Source organism: Ciona robusta, chromosome 3 (genome assembly GCF_009617815.1).
Source record: "Ciona robusta chromosome 3, ASM961781v2".
Taxonomy (NCBI): Eukaryota; Metazoa; Chordata; class Ascidiacea; order Phlebobranchia; family Cionidae; genus Ciona; species Ciona robusta.
The window spans coordinates 4,693,773-4,713,764 of NC_143237.1; the positions used below are offsets into that span (position 1 = coordinate 4,693,773).

The 19,992-nt window shown below is 33.8% G+C and overlaps 2 protein-coding genes across 5 annotated transcripts; one reads left to right on the forward strand and one right to left on the reverse strand.

Annotated features, from left to right (window-relative positions):
* Nucleotides 1–5,723: 5,723 nt before the first annotated feature.
* LOC149738356 (uncharacterized) lies at nt 5,724–7,657 on the reverse strand. Of its 4 annotated transcripts, none has more exons than XM_089875649.1 (5): nt 7,412–7,657; nt 6,905–7,026; nt 6,530–6,718; nt 6,271–6,347; nt 5,724–6,171 (listed from the first exon to the last, which is right to left on the reverse strand). In XM_089875649.1, the coding sequence occupies exons 1-5, from the start codon at nt 7,419–7,421 to the stop codon at nt 5,904–5,906; spliced, it is 666 nt and encodes a 221-aa protein (XP_089731775.1). In that variant the 5' UTR covers nt 7,422–7,657; the 3' UTR covers nt 5,724–5,903. The 4 variants fall into 4 exon arrangements, with proteins under 4 accessions (XP_089731775.1, XP_089731773.1, XP_089731774.1 ...); XM_089875647.1 differs by having other exon boundaries at nt 7,334–7,652; XM_089875648.1 differs by having other exon boundaries at nt 6,530–6,724; nt 7,412–7,647.
* A 4,194-nt stretch (nt 7,658–11,851) lies between these two features.
* Nucleotides 11,852–19,859, forward strand: LOC149738357 (uncharacterized). The gene is made up of 10 exons (XM_089873620.1): nt 11,852–12,104; nt 12,837–13,060; nt 13,481–13,593; nt 16,139–16,250; nt 16,404–16,510; nt 16,807–16,895; nt 18,010–18,115; nt 18,203–18,350; nt 18,491–18,574; nt 18,844–19,859. The coding sequence occupies exons 1-10, from the start codon at nt 11,961–11,963 to the stop codon at nt 18,968–18,970; spliced, it is 1,254 nt and encodes a 417-aa protein (XP_089729746.1). The 5' UTR covers nt 11,852–11,960; the 3' UTR covers nt 18,971–19,859.
* The last annotated feature ends 133 nt before the right edge of the window (nt 19,860–19,992 follow it).

The window sequence follows — 19,992 nt, forward strand, 5'->3', positions numbered from 1 at the left end:
ACTTTTATACAAAGAGATGGTTTTAATCTCTTTGCTTTTATATAACGTATACCAGTGGCAAAGTTAGTATAGACCAAGTTAGGAAACGGATTGTAAAACAACGAGTCTTGTTTTCCATTGTCGCGCGTCTATGACGTCATAGACGCCACCATTACGGAGCCCACGGCATAGCATTTTATCATTGCTGGGTGCTGTTTTTCGTTTAAATATTGCGATTTTTTAAAAACCAAGCACTTCTGCGCGTAAAAATGGCTTTCTACTAATGTTATATTTTATCATAATAATAAACCTCACAAAAATATTCAACTTTTATTGAACACTCAATCGATTAAAGAGTAAAAAAACAGACAATATCAAGTTTACTAACCAAAAACATAAAAGAACATGTTTAAAATATAAAAATATAAACAAAAACGCATAACATTACCATAAACTGATGTATCTGGCTGTAGTTTTGCATGTAAATTGCCGTGATTTTACTTTTTGGCTCACAAACTTAACACGTATACCCGGCAACGAAACTTAAGGTATCTTTGTAAAATTGGCCCAATATCAAAGTGACATTGAGGAAAACAATACTGAGTTACTATTTTTGGTCCTCTGCTTGAATTAGTACTTTACGGGTCTTTATGAAATTGGAAAACGCGAACACCTTATCTGCTAGTACTTAAGCAGTTTGGAGCTGCATGTCCACTCATGTTGGTTTATAAATGTAGTAAAGAATGGCTCAGTCGATTCGTAGGTATGATCATATACTATTATGTAAAGTAAGCTGATTGCTGCTAGTCTTAATCGCCAACGTAAATTACCCTGTTAAACCACACTGTACGCCGAAAACCAGTCAAAATATTAATTTACTTCACATTAATTCTTAGATTTAATATTATATAACAAGATTTATATTAGAAATTATATTTTAAATGTTAAAACAACCGCTATACGTGTTTTCTAACTTTGTATCGCTTACAAGAACTAAATGAACACATGCCGACCATGCAATTGTATAGGCGATCTACGCTCTGTGGGCTCCGTAATGGCGGACTCGAGCGGTCTATACTAACTTTGACTTTGACCAGTGGTACTGGTAGGTAACCATAGACGCTTATTTATTATTTGAATAAACTGTGTGCAATAATGCGTGACCTAACTATGACCACAGAAACAAGAGATCATAGACCTAATGCGTGAGCACGGTATAAACTAATACATACGACACATTAACAGATTATCACTCTCTTCTTTCACAAGTTGGCGCTCATTTTTTTATTATTATTTTCTGGGGACTTTTAACAAAAACGTCGTTTTTGTGACATATAAAACGTGTATTGGTTTAGTATTTCAATATTTTATTAACCCCTAACCCCTAACCCCTAAACCTAACCCCTAAACCTAACCCCTAAACCTAACCCCTAAACCTAACCCCTAAACCTAACCCTAACCCCAACCCCCTAACCCCTAACTCGTGCTAATCACACAAAAAAAAACACTTAGAAAAAAACTGCACTGTGCGGGACTCGAACCCGGTAAGAACGAAACAAAAGAGATTATACGATGGCACGCTAACCTTTACACCACAGAGCAGACGATAGAATGAAAGAGCGTATATAACCTACCTAATTCGGGAAAGATGTTCTTAGTGTTTTATATATTTATAATGGTATTTTCAGTATTTAAGTAATTTGTTTTACACTTATTAACAATTTAAAGTGTTTCTTTGTGTATTTTTTAAAAATAATAATAAAACATTGAGCGCCCACTTGTGAAAAAAGAGAGTGATGATCTGTTAATGAGTCGTATGTTAAACTAATTAGCACAGTATTAAATAATCGTTTTACTGCAACGGTCGACTGAGATCGATCAAAAACAAATCAGAAGTAACCAACAACGCGGGTTTCAGTCGCCATTAGTGACTGTGGAGCAAGAGGTAGAATGCATTTATTCATGTATTATAACTCATGAAACTTAAGACGTATAAGGATTGAAGGTTTATAAAGGAATATGTGTAAAATTGAGCGGTAAACTTAAAAACGAGAAACGCGCTAAACTGTAAGCGTTAACTTCACAAATAACTAAACTGGCCTAATAAACTAGAATAGTTGGTGTAGTTTTCTAAAATAAACTGCTAAAACTTTCCAAAACCTATATGTGCGCCTATCTTTTACAACGAAGACGAACCGAATTGGGGACAAGGTAGACGGTCACGTGAATAGAAAAAAGAATGTATCACGGTTTTGGGCAGTTGCGCGTTCTGTTTTCTTTTTGTTTTTGTGCATTAACCCACACTCTCCCAATATCCAAAATTCCCAGAAATGATGAGGATATAGTTTTATAATTCTTTGAATGTTCTTCGTTTACTATTAAAATGAAAAGAGAAAATACAGTCAAAAGGTGTCCCATCTTTCCCCACAATACTATATATAAAGTTTACATGGTTATGGTAAAAGCTATCACAGTCGGTTTATTTTGGTAGGTCAACTACAACTTGCAAAATGCTGTTATTGTTGATATATTTCAATTTGGAGGCCTAACTTTCCCCCATTGTAAATTCGTAGGTTTTATTGCCAAACTTTATAAGGTTAGCTTTTAATTTAATAGTTTATACCTCAGGGGATTTAAATGTAATATACTAATATAATAACAAGATAACGTATGATGGAAAATATATTTGAAATTCAGTCATTTGCACTTGTAGATAATTTATGAGAAGTAGCTTGTGCGAAAATAATGTCGCAACAGTGTATATTATATGAGTTTATACGCATTTCTAAGATACAATATATTTAGCGTATGAGTTTATACGCATTTTTAGGATACAATATTTATCAATTCATGTTTGAACAATACCCATTAACGTTCAAACAACACAATGTTTATACAATAATATAATGTATGTAACAAGTTAAAAACTATTGCAACAGTGCAAGAAAAAGAATGTTTTTACAAAAGTCCATCGATTTCTATCAACTTTGGTTTTAACTAGGTTCTTAAAGCGCACAGTATTATTTCGTATTGTTTTGTGTATTCCTCTTAATAAGTTTACTTATTAAACAAAATTAACAATGGTATTGAATGAATGAATGTAACTTAAATTATCCTCGCGTGGCCGGAAAACGACAGTCGTTATAACACGGGTGTGCACCTCGCGCCAGCTTACGAGTTACCAAGTAAGTTACTTTGTGAGTGATTATTTTTTTGGATTTTTTTTTCATTTTTATGTATGGCTGATAATTTGGACAACCCATTAGTGACCACTGGGTTGGAGCAATTGCCGTTAAGTGTCTTGCTCAATGACACATACGCCCACAATGGTAGCAGCGACGAGCCTTGAACCCATTACCTCTGGGTTAGAGGCAGGCGCGCTATAACCACTACGCCATGGCGCCGGACGTATTAAACTGTCCTGTCTTATCGTGTGTCCTTTCGAATTCGTAAAAGTGCACCCGTTGTGTGAACCACTAAATACCTCCTCGTGTGGTTTAATATATTTATTGAATTGTTGTCAATTATTAAAGGAATGATAGTACAAATTTGTTATATCACCAAAAACCGCCATGTATTTTGATTTCGGAGATATTTGGCAACATGTGCTTCTTCAGTGTCCCATCTCCCCCCACTCTACTATATATATATATATACATTTTTATAGCAAAGAAACTAGCACAGTGGGGTAATTTCGGTATGACAACTACAAGTTTCAGAAAACTATAAAATATATTTCATGTTTCCCCGTCTTTTCTCCCACATTGTAGTTTTTTGGATTTTTTATTGCGAATTTTTAAAGGCTTGTTTTTAATTTAATAATTCATACATTAGAGGTAATTTAAATACAATATACTGACACAATGACAAGATATAGAATAAAAAAAAGAGTGATTGTAAATTAACAACGGAATGATAGTACTAATTCGTAATATAACCCAAATACCGTTTGTTTTTTAAAATATTTGGTAATATGTGTTTAAGGGAACCGTCTTTCCCCTCGCTTCTATATGTAAAAGAATTTTCCACTTTTGGAATAATTTTATTTTTAGAAAAGTTTCTGGTCTTGTAACCAGGTAAACAATGAACCAAACTTATCGTAGGCTTTATTCAACTATTTTGGACATAGTGCAAGCAAAACATTGTGTCTAAAACAAATCGTGTGAAATTCATAACAGGTTTGACGCTACCTTCTATAGCGATGGTTCGAGTGTTTGTTTTTTATTACCTTCAGAGCGTGACGGGAACGACACAAGTCTGCTAGTTTGTTATTGTTACGTCAAAGTTTTACTCATTGGTTTGTACTTCTTAGATTTGGGAGTAGTGATGGAATAAGAAATCCACACAACGATTAAAGCCTGTATCAAACTTTAACCAGTTAAGTGGGACGGATTATACGTTAATTATTATTAATCGTAATTCAAACATTATTTTTATTTAAGCACCATATTAAGAATGTATTCTACCTACTGCTACACGGTCATGAATGCCAACCAGCAAGACCCGTTATATTGTTGGTTATTTCCGGTTTTATCTCGATCTTAGTCGATCTTGGTAGTACAAGGGCAAGGTAAGTTTATGCTAAATATATTACGTGCTTTCTCTTAAAGCCGAGCTTACTTGTTCTTGTTGATCCTGATAAGTGGTCATATATGGTTTCATCGTCCAACAGCTGTTCTTGTTGTTGTTATTTAGAAGTCTTTTTTCTGAGTATTTCTTTTCCTAATTCTAGCATTAACTATCTCTTAAAAAAAACTGTACCTTTAACTTTAATTAATTGATCCCACCATGGTCTACTGAAGATAAGCCGGTTAACTGGTACCACTCAAAGCCGACCTATATTGTATTTTTAGTAGGCCCTGCTTGGAGCTGCGTATCCTTTCTTGTTGTAGTTCTAATGGTTCTGTAGATTCGTAGATATGAGCATATACTGTTCTGCAAACTATAAGCGGATTTCTGCTAGTATTAATCGCCAACGTAAGTAATCGTTTAAATTGCACTGTATAGGCTATGCTAAAACCAGTCAAAATACTAATTTACTCCACATAAACACTTAGACTTCACTTTTTTAAATAAGAATTATGTTTTAATTTTTAAAACAACTACTTGGCACCAAATAAACGCACTCCGGCCATGCATTTGTATGGGCGATTTAAGCTCCGTGAAATCTAAAATGGCGGACTCGTTTCCTGAAGTGACTAATGTTTGCAACACTCATGATTGTTCGAACTGTTTAACACTATAGCCATAAGGAAAGAGAAGAATGCTAATTAAACCATTAATTGTTTGATCAAAGGCAGTAAAGGAGGGTTTACACCACCGTCGATAAACAGCGATGGCGATGACAGCAAGCGATTATTCGCCGACCGATTCATACATAATTGTAAAATCAACGCATATCATATTTTATTTTTAACGAGAAGTTAAAAATAACTTATACCCGATTAAGCGTTAATACGAAAACGGAAGAAATTATCCGGTTAAGGTTTTAATTTCGTATGGACAGATATTACCTTCGTGGTATTTCCCTTTTGTTAAGCGTTTTTCGTATTTGGTTTATATAGGCGGATTGAGATATCATTCATAAACAAAAAATCTGGATTATAGTCTATTTTTGCGATGTGAAAATGTACGCGTATTTAAGCATACATTTATGGGCTGATTACCGGAACCAGAAACATTAGTAACCAAATCAACATTATATACTACTATTAGTTCGGCAATATAACAAGAACACGACATAAGTTGCAGCGTTTAATTGTTGAAATTAGCACAAAGCATCACGTCCGTTATCAGCAAAGATTCATTGATAAATTAAATAAATATTATAAATTGCGGAAAATGTGGATTAAATGTAAATATAGCATTTTTACTCATTTCGAGAATGAGGCGTTCAACTTCTGTGTTTGGCTTAATAATGTTTTTTAAAGACGGTATAGGTGCAAGCTTTTTAAAACCTGGCTGTACACTTTTCTCTGGCGAGAGAGCCGTCTTCCCCTCAAGATTTCTTTTAGTAATTCGGCTTCTGGATTTCGTTTTTCAACAGATGTTTGCTCCTCTGTTGCTTCTTGTGGGAAGTGAGACAAGCTGTTAAAATCCGGATGATGATTTATTTGAGGTGAAGGTGGAGATGCTGATGAATTGATGTTCTGCGAAGATGGCTCAGAATCCGTAAGAAGAAACATCAAGCTTCTGTGGGTCCAAAATATAATAAGATAAAAAATAAAAACAACTCCTAATAGTCTACACTTTAATTTTGTCTATAAAACAAGCATGTGTTAACATACTCACATGAGTTCAGAAAACAACTTTTCATTGTCAAACTCATTGTCTTCTTCTGCAGTTACATCGGGTAAACTGGATTGAGTCTAATTCAAAATAAATAATTACGACATGGAAAATTTTAGAGTGTCTGTATTGTTGAGCATCAAGAAGTTGCTGTAAATTCCTATCTGGTTTCTTAGGGGTTTACATTTTATAAGGATATGAAAAACGAATCCATCAATTAACAAAAAGCTGACCATACTTATGGAATTAAATCTTCTCTTACCAAACTTTTCAGCACCTGCGGCGAAACTAGATTTAAATTCGAGTATTCACTTGATGGTAATCCAGATTTTGTATTCGATCGCGCAATCCTGTGTGGTGCAATCGACAGCGCTTCATTCGTTCCAATAACAACAAACGCTAAGAAAAGTAAGCGATGGCAGATGTTTTTCCAAGAGTTCATCTTGATGCACTGTAACTTTAAATAAAGTATTTTACTTGAGCCACGCATCCTACTAAACGTATAAGTGTATACACGATGTATAAAGTGCGTCACGTCGCTTCCATCCGCATTGTCTGGAGGTATTAACCTATAGGTTCCACTCGAATTTAACATGAAATATTTATATGACTGATTATTTTACAAAGCTTTACTTACGTTTAGGTCTGGTATTGAAATATATTCCTTAACGTTTGTGACTGTGGTCCAACAGATTATGCCTGTGGTGATCGAATCCTTTCCTTTTAAACCAATTCGTCCGGATGTCCTCCAACCTCGGCCTGTTTAAAAAAGCTTAGTTTGCCTGCTTTTTTTTTATCAAAAACGAGAATGTTTCTTCACTTTAGCATGTTTGCGATTTGATCTCGTTTATTATTTTGATACAAAGCAGCTGGACTTCGATGTCGGTATCGTTCTATAACTGTCTTTGTGTATTAATTATATGGACGTCGTTGACACTTTATTTGCACACGTGCCACACTTACGACTTAAGCTTTCCGTTTTGTTTGATGGTCGTTATACACCATGTGTCTGATCGATACCACCCCTCAACAATGTTTGTTAACTGAAACAAGCAGTGATTCTTACGCGGATCTTTTTCGTCAGAAGGAACATCAATTCCGTCACCAGCAATCAATCTGATAGTCCCGGGCAAACACGACTTACATGAATCCATTGATATCCAAAGAAAAACAGCTTCTTACATAGCAACAACGCTCTCGTTGTAGAAACACTAGCGATTAATCGGAATGTAAGAAGGCGATTGTGAAACGACATATGTCCGAAAGAATGCGTCATTTGTTGATAAAAGTAGAACGAAGCTGCTCGTTTCCGTTGATGATGCATTTAATGGGTTAAATACTTTGTTCATGAACCGATTTATGTCACATTTAGTTTGCGTCATCAAACCTTTATTCATTATCGCTTATAATAACGAAGAGTTGCTGAGGACATGGTCGTATTTTATAGATCCTTATAGACAAACCGTTGTTCTTGTTGTTTCTTATATACCATATCTTAATTGTCACATTTAATCTTTAATCATGTTTGTTTAAAAGTGCTGAATCTAAAATAAAAACAATTATCGAATTAGCGAGTAATTAACAATTAATTTTCTGTTTGTTTAAGAGCGCAAAGTTGAATAATTCAATGTAACTTACTTTATCCCCGCGTGACCGAAAAACGACAGTCATTATCACCCGGGTTTAACACCTCGTGCCAGCTTACGAGTAACCATGTATAGTAGGGTGGGGGAAGATGGGACACCTTTTCGTTTAGTTTTCTCTTTCCAATTAGTAGTAAACAAAGAACATTCAATGAAATATAAAACCGTATCCTCACGACTTCCACAGACCGTTGTTAATTGTTTAAAACAAGATCAGGCTATTTGGATATTATGTATTTAAGGTGTCCCATCTTCCCCCACCCTACTATATGTTACTTTGTAGGTGATTATTTTTTTGGATTTTTTATGTATGGCCGATAATTTGGACAACCCATTAGTGACCACTTGGTTGGAGCAATTGTCGTTAAGTGTCTTGCCCAAGGATACATACGCCCACAATGGTAGTAGCGTCGAGCCTTGAACCCATTATAGCTCTGGGTTACAGGCAAGCGCGCTAACCACTATACCACGGCGCCGGAAGTTCAAATGATAAACTTTAATTAATCGATTACACTCAATACATTATTTCTAACTATGCATAGTTATAACTTTGTTCTTGCGAGTAAGTATGCAGTACTAATGGGCGCAAACTAGTTACTCTGCAAAAAGGGTAAAAGTAAGATGGGGGAAGATGGGACACCATTTTGTTCTATTTTCTTGTTCCATCTGGTAGTAAACAAAAAATCAAAGAATTATAAAACCGTATTCTCACAACTCCTTTAGGCCGCTTACGGAATACTATAGAGATACGATCTGATAATTCAATGTATTTTAAAATAAGAACCGGTAATGCAAGACACGCATTAAAAACAAATTTAGCAATGAGATCAATTGTTACAAGCAGCATTAGCAAAGAGAAAAATAAAAATACGTAATGTAGTAGAGTGAGGAAAAATGGGACACGTAAGCACATTTGCCAAATATTTCCAAAACAAGAGATCACAGATGTAATGAATGATCACGGCTTAAAATAATTAGCATAATATACTAGGGTGGGGGAAGAACGGACACCTTTAATACATATAATATCCAAATAGCCTGGTCGTGTTTTAAACAATTAACAACGGTCTGTGGAAGTCGTGAGGATACGGTTTTATAGTTCATTGAATGTTCTTGGTTTACTACCAAATGGAAAGAGAAAACTAAACGAAAAGGTGTCCCATCTTCCCCCACCCTAGTATATTATGCTGCATTCATAAATGTATTATAATTTATAACTAATGAAGCTTATGATGTATATGTCGTATGGGGATTGAGTGATTGGTAAAGAATATGTGTAAATACGCTTTGTACAACTCCTGTACCATGTATTGACTTGTAAACTTACACTGGTTGACATTGTCGTCGCTTAAAAACGTTTGTATTCACGCAGTAATTAGGAAATGTTTTATTGTCGTCGCTTAAAGACGTTTGTGTTCACGCAGTAATTAGGAAAAATTTAAAAAAGTCTCGTCTGACAAAGTGTCCCATATTCCCCCACCCTACTATATATATATAACTTTAAAACGATATTTTTTGTTTTACCTTAAATTAAAGTCACATTGGCCCCTGCCTATTTCCTTATGTTTATATATTTTTTTACAAAACTAAAACTAGTTTTATGAGACAAAATTAAACTGTACGAAATATTCAAAGATTTTTTATGAAACTGTGAAACTAGTTTAATCGTTCAAAATCGCAAACTACAAAATTTTATCAGCTTTAAGTTTATTTTTGGAATATCAATATTGAATTTGGAGCAATATATAAATATAAGTTTTGAAACTATAACTCATATATTTTTATATTACAAAAATTGAAAAAAATGGCATTTTTTGCGAAGCAAAATATTATTTAAGTTGGTTTTTAAATGCTAGTAAAAAATAGGCTGTAACAAAAAGTACTTGAGTATAGTTTTCGCGTTAAATTAAAACATAAATACTCAAATTCCACAAAAACTTTAAAAATCGTTTTTTTACTAAGGTTTCGCAGTGCATTGAGGTTGAAAATAATATTTATTCGTATAACATAGCGTCGTGTAGTAAGAGCTGAGTTTGCTGTCGAGTAAGTTAGTCGCGTAGTAGCTACTTTTGAAACGATCTATATTATGGGCCTCACGTTGATTGCAGGTGGTGTAACATTTCCCTTTGGAAACGAAACGGGTTTACAAAACAAAAATTATTGTTTTGAAACTAAAGTATTGTTTTTGTAACAAAAAAACTTGTTTTCGAAACAAAATTTAATGGTCTTAAAACAAAACTTGGTGTTCAATTTTTTTATTAAATAAAACCGAATTTCAGACATTATATAAATTGCATTCGAAAATCAAATGTTACAAGAGAAAATGAAAGGGATTATAATAACGTATTATACTCAAGGAAATACATTTTATACTCATAACAATTTATTTTGATTTTGAACAAAATATTTTGTTATCGAAAAGATTTTTTCCGAACGAAAATGATTGTTTTGGGAACAAAAATTATGTTTTCGTAACAAGAAAATATTGTTTTTAAACAAAATTTAATGGTCTCAAAACGAAACTTAGTGTTCAATGTTTTTATTAAATAAATGGACTTTTAGACATAAATTGCGTTCGAAATTAAGTTGTTTAGGAGAAATTAAAGGAGTTTTAATAAAATGTTGTATTCTAAAGAAATAGGCATACAGGTAAACTTGAAACAAAGCATTTTGATTTCGGAACAAAACACATTGTTATCGGAACAAAAAATATTGTTTTCGGAACAAACTGTTTTGTTGTCGTAACAAAAAATATTGTTTTAAAACAAAACTTATATATTGTTATCGGAACGATAATAATTGTTTTTGGGACCAAATCAATGTTCCTTTTTTTTAAAAAAAACAAGAGTTTTAGACATTAAAACACGACATTTTTGAAGCAAATTAAAACGATTTTATAAAAAATACTGTAACCACGGAAATGTATGTTGCACTCGGAAAACAAAGTATTTTGATTTCAGCCCAAAATTTATGTCATCGTAACAAAAAATATTGTTTTCGGAACACAAAACACTGCTTTTGAAACAATACGAAATGTTTTTACAACGAAACACATTGTTCTCGGATTGAAATAATGTTTTCAAAACGAAAAGCTTATCTAAAGATAGACTTAATATTACTTAAAATAATTATACTTAATATTACTTACACAATTAAAAAGTATGTTGGAAGCGTCTCTGGTTAAAACTTATTTTTGCTTCCTGATTTCATCTTTAAAACGATATTTTTTGTTGTTTTTTTTAAATAAAGTCATATTGACTCCTGTATATTTTCCTCGTGCTTTTATCTCAGTTTTTTTCACTAAACCAAAACTAGTTTTTCGAGACAAAATCATACTGTAGGTAATATTCGAGTTTTTATGAATTTATGCAAATAGTTCAATTGTTCACACTCGCAAAATATAAAATTTTATCGGCTGTACTGTGATAGAGAAACTTACTATTTCGCGTTTTACCTGTTCAAAAAGTACTGTTTCTAGTTATCGTATTTTTTAATATATCAAAACAATAATCGGACTTGACGCGCGTTTTATAAATTCGTGATGATACTGTCAAATAATTGTGTAACGTAATTTTTTTGAATATCATCAAATGGGGGTCGGTAAAAAGAAAACTAAAAAAATATCTCGCCGGGCAAAGTGTCTAAAAGTGAATGAAAAGCAGAACTTTTCATGCGCGGCTGGATAACAACAATCGGTAAAACAAAACATGGACCACCTCACTTTAAACTACACGTTGTGTACAAATTGGTTCTGATACTGAATTCTCTTCTATCATCTACTTGAAGATCTATAAAACATGACGTAATAGGAAGTCGCCTACTTGGCCGTCGCTTATTTCAAGTAGGTTCGAAAAAGTTACGAAGTATAAATAGTTTGTTCTCTCTCAGTTCCTGTTCATGTGGCCGTCGACTCACGCCGACCGAGTCACTGAGTTAAATTGATTTGTTAACGTTGTCGTAAATCGTTTGAAAACAGGACTTGCTTTGATTTTATTGCAGATCGTATATACATGTTTTTATAGCGAAAAACTTTATATTGGTTTAAGTACAATGTCTCGCCAACGAAGTCGAATGTACGAGGCAAAACAACGTTTATTTGCATCGCGTCGAATCCCTACAGTTGTTCCTGGTGTACCGAATCTGAACGATCTTTTAACCAACCACAGAATACAGTCTCCTCCAATTCCAGCTCTGGTAAGCAAACGTTTTCAACATATTAATTTTTTCGGATCGTTGATCAATTTAAAGTTGTGGTTAATTTTTTTGACCGCTTTGTTTGTATTACATATCATAACAAAGTAGACTTGATCACAATACGAATATGCTTTGATGACCGCTCAATGATGTTGTATACACAAAGGTATAATAATATTTACCACCGTAAATCAAAGCCATATAGGAGAAAACGCGGCAACGATATCGCAACCATCAAGCTTTCGTTATCATACCACCGTCATACCAATTTGGGTTTCTTGTTTATTGTAAGTTTAAACTTGTGTCAGTCCAATCGTTTGGATAGATTAAGTGATAAAAGTATTTGCTCATGTTGGTTTCGTCCCACGTCAGCGGTTGCGATATATTGGTCGACTTCATTAAGTTGATGAAGATCTCTAATTAGCAAAGTAGATAGTTGGTCAAGGAACGCATAAACACCGCAATTACGGGGAAATTTGGGGAGATATTACTGTTTGGGGTTGGTTTGATTGTTTTCAGATAATTAGATCGAAATAAACACCGCAGGCGAAATATGAAGGATGTTCGCAACCATGATGAGGGCAAGTAATTACGATATACACTCATACACTATCGTGTATATATACTTAAATTTGGTAATTGCAGCTTAAGAAACGAATAAATTATAAATGTATACAACACATCCACCTTTGAAACAAAATATAATGATGGGAATTTTACAATTCGTTTCAGCCTCACGGTTACAAGTCACCGCTAGCACCAGGTTACGTGGTACCATACAAACACGACTACGGTATTGCTGCAGATGCAACTGTCAACCTCTTACTCGCTTTCCTATCCCTCTCTACCGCCCTCAGGAAAAATGCTCGCTTGGAAATGATGAGAAATCCTCCTACTCCAATTACGAGACCCGTTGCTCCTACGACTCTGTTTTATTGTGACTTTGAAATGGGGTGGTAAGATAAGACTATGTTTTATATGCTATAGTCGTACTTTACAACTGCACATCTACTATTCGTTGTTGGATTTTGTGATCTTAAAAATGCATGGAAGCTTTTTATTTTTTAAAATGGGCAATGCAGTTTCAGTTCATGCTACGTATTACTCGATAACCCTAACAATACAAAACCGCATCTAATTTCTAATACTATATATAGTTGGGTGGGGGAGATGGGACAGCTTTAGCACATAATGTCAAATATCCTGACCGTATTTTAAACAATAAACAACAGTCTATGAGAGTGGTGAAGATGTGGTTTTATAATTATTTGAATGTTCTTTGTTAACTTCCAAATGGGACGAGAAAATAGCATGAAAAAGTGTCCCATTTACCCAAATCCTACTGTACATATACGTTTTACCGCTTAACCTATTAGGTGTCCTGGATGGAACCAAAGCAGATCTGATGAACTTGACATGATAGTACATAAAGGATCAACTAAAACTAAAGGCACGGGCCCAAGTGTTGATCATACAAGATTCAATTCATGTAAATACCACAATTACCATATTTTTAATTTGGGCGTAGCGAGTTTTAACCTTATAAAAAAATGTTTTGTTGACAGTTTAAACGTATATAGTCAGTTTATGACTATATATCGATTCAAAATATGTATCTTATACTGTAAACACGCTATATTAGCAGGGTGTTTATTAAAAATCTATTTTGATCGATCAATTTATCAATAACTCTTACACACATATTTTTTCAAAGGGAATAATCTATTTTCACACTCGTCGAAATTACGCTTTAAATGTTGATTTTTTACACACACGTAACTATTACCTAGAAAATAGTTAAATGTTTGGTGATCAGCGGCGCAACAGAACTTAATTAAAATTTCATAGTAGATAGTATTGACCATTCGTTCAGGCCTATAAAAAAGAAATCTTTTCAAATGTATTTGGTTAATATCAGCGTTGTTTGTTTACCAACTTTTTTGACAGCAGTAAATTTTACGTTCCTTATGGCACCACTAAACAAACGTTTCGATCAAATATTTACTGGAATGCTACCACCAAAGTGATGATGTATTACCACATATTTTATTCGCGTGATGGTTTGACGCCTATGTTAAACAACGTCTAACATTTTTTAAGCATGAGTTTGGATAATTTAAGGAAGGGGTTCCAAAAGTTGTTAAAAACATTTCTGATGAAAAATTACGTGCATTGTCGCATAGCCGATTGTTTTTACTCTTATTTTCTTATTTTACTCGTTTTTTTTATATACGCTGTTTTGTTTTTGAAACTTTTGCGATACTTTGTCCAGCGGTAGGAATTGCACTTTAAGTGTAGACGATCATTTTTACCAGTCAACACAATTAACTTCATACTAAAGCTTGCTAATCGTTTTTGACATGAAGGAACATGGCAGAAATCAATACAACTTCGTTTACCTCAGATCGGCCTTTACACATTATAGTTAAATATAGGGTGGGTAAGACGGGACCCGGCGTAAGACGTCACTTTTTTTAAACCTTTTTTAACCGCGGTACCTATTCAATGTTACACGAAACAAATGTTGGGGTATTAAAATTAAAATTCAATTTTAAACGACTACAATATTTTTAACTTTGTCTTTTAAAACTAGTTTTAGTTTTGTGAAAAAAAAGAGAAATAAACATGAGGAAAATGGGCAGTGGTTGATAGTATAGACTAAGTTAGGAAACGGATTGTAAAATGTGACGACAACAAAATGTGGCGACAACAAAATGTGGCGACAACAAAAATGAAACATTATTCTGCAACATTGTGTATGTTTTATTGCCAATCTTTAAAAAGTTTGTTTTAACTTAATAATTTATACATTCGGGGTGATTCAAAGATAATATACTGACATAATAACTGAATTATATAAGGAAAAATGTATTCAAAATTCAGTCATTTGCACTTGGAAATAATTGATAAGAAGTAACACGAAAAATATTCTAGCAATACCCAATTTGTGGCGAAAAAATGTTTTAATAGTTATTATCAGTTTTCTGTTAAATCCATACGCATTTGTTGGAAACAATATTTATAAACCATAGTTCGAACAATACCCATTATCGTTCAACCAATAGCATTTTTTTATACAAGGGTTTTTTATAATGTCCCGCGTCTTAAACCCTGTGCTTTCAAATTGGTAAAATTTCACTTGTTGTGCGAATTGCTAAATAACTCTTTGTGTGTTCGTTATAAGATGCTTTTTGAATTGTTGTCAATTGATAAAGAAATAATAGTACCTATTCGTGGTATCACATTATATAATTCGTGGTATTATATTAAGAGTAGTAGGCGATAAATTCCGCGAATAGTACGCACTGTGAAAATCACGTATATATACTTAAATGATGACATTGTCAGTTATTTGATACGAGTTTGCATTTTGCAATAGTTCGTTATCCCTTGTTACAACACTGTACACATATACTCGTTTTTATACCCGTATTGTGAATAAATGATTTTTTTGAGAATGTTATCAATCAAATAATCGTGATGCTGTTTTGGCCGAAATAGCGGGAAAACCTTATTAACAAAGCGGGTACAGCAGGTCATGACATTTATTCTGTATACATTTGACTTATTTTGGGCATGAGGATTTAATCCTTTGGCGGCCGCGAAGCAGAAGATTTACTTTCATCGCTTATGTAGAGTAATGTGACGAGTAAACATATTAGACGAGTAAAGAATGTTGTAAACACATACAAACACTCAACATGTTCTTTCTGCATTCGAATACATCCGTTGTTTTGTAAGATATTAAGCCCAGTAATCAATTTGGGTTTTCACTATGAATTCTTGCGCCGTAAACCTACCGCAGTATCGATATTCCCATAACACAACACGTGATTATCAAGGGCATAACCTTTTAATGACACGAATATTTTTATGTGGGTTAAAACGCAAGGATATTGTATTCTTCTTTATGGCTATCCCGGACCAGGGCATCAAAACCTCGACAAGCAAAGAAAAAAGTTAAGAGACTTATCAGATTTATATGATAAGATGGATATTGAATATTTATCATTAACCCTTCGTTTTATTTTTAGATGGTCATTATGCGTACCTTGAAGCCTCCGGGTCTTCTTTCGGCGCTAGGGCGTGGTTTAGAACACCATATGTGCTTATGAACAGCGAGCCAAAGTATTGCCTACGATTTTGGTGAGCGTTTGATCAATAAACCTAAACATTCCTCCAACGGGATGATGGTTATCACTTAACGAGGCAGCTTTTACGAATATTAAACTAAACGATTCTCCACACAAAATATTTCTTAGGTATCGAAAATTGATAAAAACGATTTCTCCAATCCAGGTACCATATGTTGGGCGTTGGAGTCGGCACTTTGAAAGTATATTGGAGCCCGCCAAAGAAAATTGGCAACGCACCCGCCACCGTTTTCCTGATCTCGGCAGCAGCAGGTTTGCAGTTAATTTCGTAACTGACGTAAAGTTTTATAATTCCGCTTAAGTGCGGAGCCGTGTAGTACATTCATTATCTCAAAGCGAGTATAGCAATTATCTCACACCATCGCACATAATGTAGTTTCACCGAGACGAAATTTCTGGGGACTTTCCTATGGCGCTTAGATCTCGCACTTATTTGTTCAATATAGTAACGTGAAAAAATATAGTGTTCTATTTATAGCATGTCGTTGATAACTTGCCGTGCTATGGTTTATAACTATTTCTATAAAATAATAAATATGTATATATAGGATCTCAAAGCAGAAACGACACAGATTGGATTGAGAAATCTGTCACAATTCGTTCCCCAACCTCGTTTGGATATACTAAACCTGTTTACGTGAGTACATTAGCTCTCTAGAGTTAATTAACAACTCTTCAAAACAAAAGTATTTATGCAGTCGCGTCTTACCACACCCTATATATAGGGTGTCAGAATTAATTGATAAATATAGTATACTATATCAGTGGGAAAAAACATGACACTTACGGGAATATTGCCAATTATATCTTAAATTAAAATATCTGAAGGTTTTTAGGTGATGCTATGAATTACTACTATCATATCTTTATCAATTGACTAAATATTAAAAACTATAAAAAAAATTATATTTTAGAAACTTAAAAACTATAAAACACACGGGGACTTATTTAGCGATTCGCACAACAGGTTTGATTTTATCAATTCGAAGACACACAGGATAAGACGAGACAGTTTAAAACCCGTGTTAATTTTGATTAATAAATGATTTCCTTGTTATACATACACGTAAATATCACGAAAAATATTATACGTTTTAAAAGTTAAGGTTTAAACAATATTTTCCTTGCGCTACACTGCCATAGTTTTTAACGTGTTACCTTCACTGTGTTATTGTATGAAAATTTGGAACTGTTTGTACAATAATAGGTAATGTTGGAACACAGAAAATTGATTATAAATATTAATCAAGTTTACATTTTTACTACAAAGAAATTAGGTATTGCTACGTCATGTTTTGTACACCCCATTTCTTATAAAATCTCTCTCTCTCATAAAAAAAGTGCAAGTGATTGAGTTTTTTTCACATTATATCATGTTATTAAATCGGTATACTATATTTGAACTATATCTCTGAGGTATGCATTGTTTAATTAAAAGCATACCGTTAAAAGTTTGTTAATCAAATTTACAAAACTACAATGTTGAAGAAACGGAAAAATTTGTGCTAGTTTTTTGCTCTGAAAACTTTATAACTTTGAAACGATATGTTTTGCTTTTTTAAAAACCGTATCCTCTCTACTCCCAGAGACCGTTGTTAATTGTTTAAAACACGATCCGGATATTCGTATATTATGTACTAAAGGTCCCATCTTTCCCCACCTGACAATATAAAATATAAAGGGACGTTGTGATGGTTACAATTTTTGCTATTTCTATAATACCAATTAAAATCGTTTGTTTTTTTACTCAGTTTGAGTTCCGCGCAGTGAGAGGTTATTCTTACAAGAGCGATATTGCTGTTGATGATATCAGTTTATCTGTGGGTGAATGTCAAAGTACTTGGGTTCCTCCGGCAGGTAAAGATTATCTTTGGCATGTACATGACGTTTCAACATTAAACCACATTACACACGTGGCTGAGTTTCATTTTGTTACTTTTGCAGGAACTACGACGCTTTTTAGACACACGATAACCGCCACACCAGGCACAACAACTACTCGTTCGTGGATGGAATCTCATCCTGATTACGAACGTTGTGGGTCGCAATATTACAACAAGCAAAACCAAAAGTGTTGTCGGGGTTTAATTAAGTACGCAGCAATAGATTACAATATTTGTTTGCAAGAATCCTTAAGAAACACTCGTCCTTTACCGAATTTTATCAATTAATTCTGACTTCATTCAAGTTTAAAATGCAATATTTGACTCTATGACATAATGTTGTTTCTAGAAATGGCGGTAGAGACACATCGTGTTGCGGCACCAACGTTTATAGACCTCAACACCAAGTTTGTTGTGGGGATACCGTGATTTGGTGAGTAAGCTGTGTTTATTTTACTACGGTAAGAAATCGTAATTTACGGTATGACGAAAGCAAGACACGTGTAGACGACGGTACATACTGTCAACTTCAATGCGCGTAATTATGTCTAACCATTCATTATAATGAACAAGTGACGGTAAAATACCAGACGATGTAACTTAATTGACAAATTACTTTTGGCCTGAAGTACCTACAATACGCAGTGAATTAAAGTCTTTATATAACAATTCTTAATTATCTTTAAGATGTTTGTTTCCTAGGCCCCGAATGCAAGGTTGTTGTGGAAGTGTACCTTATATCTCGATGTTCAGCGGTTGTTGCAATGAAGTGGTATATTCTCGTAATAGATCAGTATGTAGAGGTGGCAATGTGGTTCCAAAATCATAACAAATTTGTGTCATTACTTTTAATCTGCTATTTGTCAATTCTTTAAATTTATATGTATATAATCAAAGTTCGGCACAAAATTAGATCCTCTTGTGTTTCCGAATATTTTAATTTCTAAGCACCGTATATCAGTAAATACAGACGTGACCTCAATTGCTACTTTGCCCAGCAACGAGTCTAGAGAAAGTGATATTTAACTACATTTCATACAACATGCTTATTAACGGTTCAGCCGGATGTCAAGTTCGACTCGGTTCTGAAATTACCATCCTTTAAAAATTTCGTCCAAGATTTAAAACAAGTGTTACAAATAATCAGTAAGATAGGATAAAGCATGCTGTAAAATATTGCCTTGAAATATTTATATAGCTTAATTGTGCAACACGAGGTAAATATAGTAGGGTGAGAGAGGATGGGACACCTTTTCATTCTATTTTCTCTTACCATTTGGTAGTAAAGAAAGAATATTCAAAACAATTATAGAACCGTATTCTCACGACTCCCATAAACTGTTGTTAATTGTTTAATTCACGATCAGGATATTTGGATATTCTGTGCTAAAGGTTTCCCGTCTTCCCCCACCCTATAATATATATCTATAAATTTAATCAGGGTGCAATAATAATTGTAAATTGAAACATGATTTTTTAAAAATAAATCTTGTATAAAATAAAAAATAGTGTGTTGTTACTCAAGTACCTGCACAGGCACATACCTTGTCTGAGCTATGACGAAATAGTAAATAAGTCGACCCAATTTACATTAATATTTGTTGGGGAAATACAAATTATACCGCACATCCAAATCATGTTGCAAACTATCATTAGTTCGTTTTGACGACAAACTGTGGAAATGTAAATTCCAGCGCATAATAAACTGTTACAATTTATTTCGTTGTTGTTGTATGAACATCGAAAGTAGAGGGAAGTTGTTAACTAAATATGTGTAGCTAATTTTTGTTTATGAACCCAATCGCTGCCACCAAGTTCGGTGATTTTATCTTAGCCTGAAGTTGGTTGGCG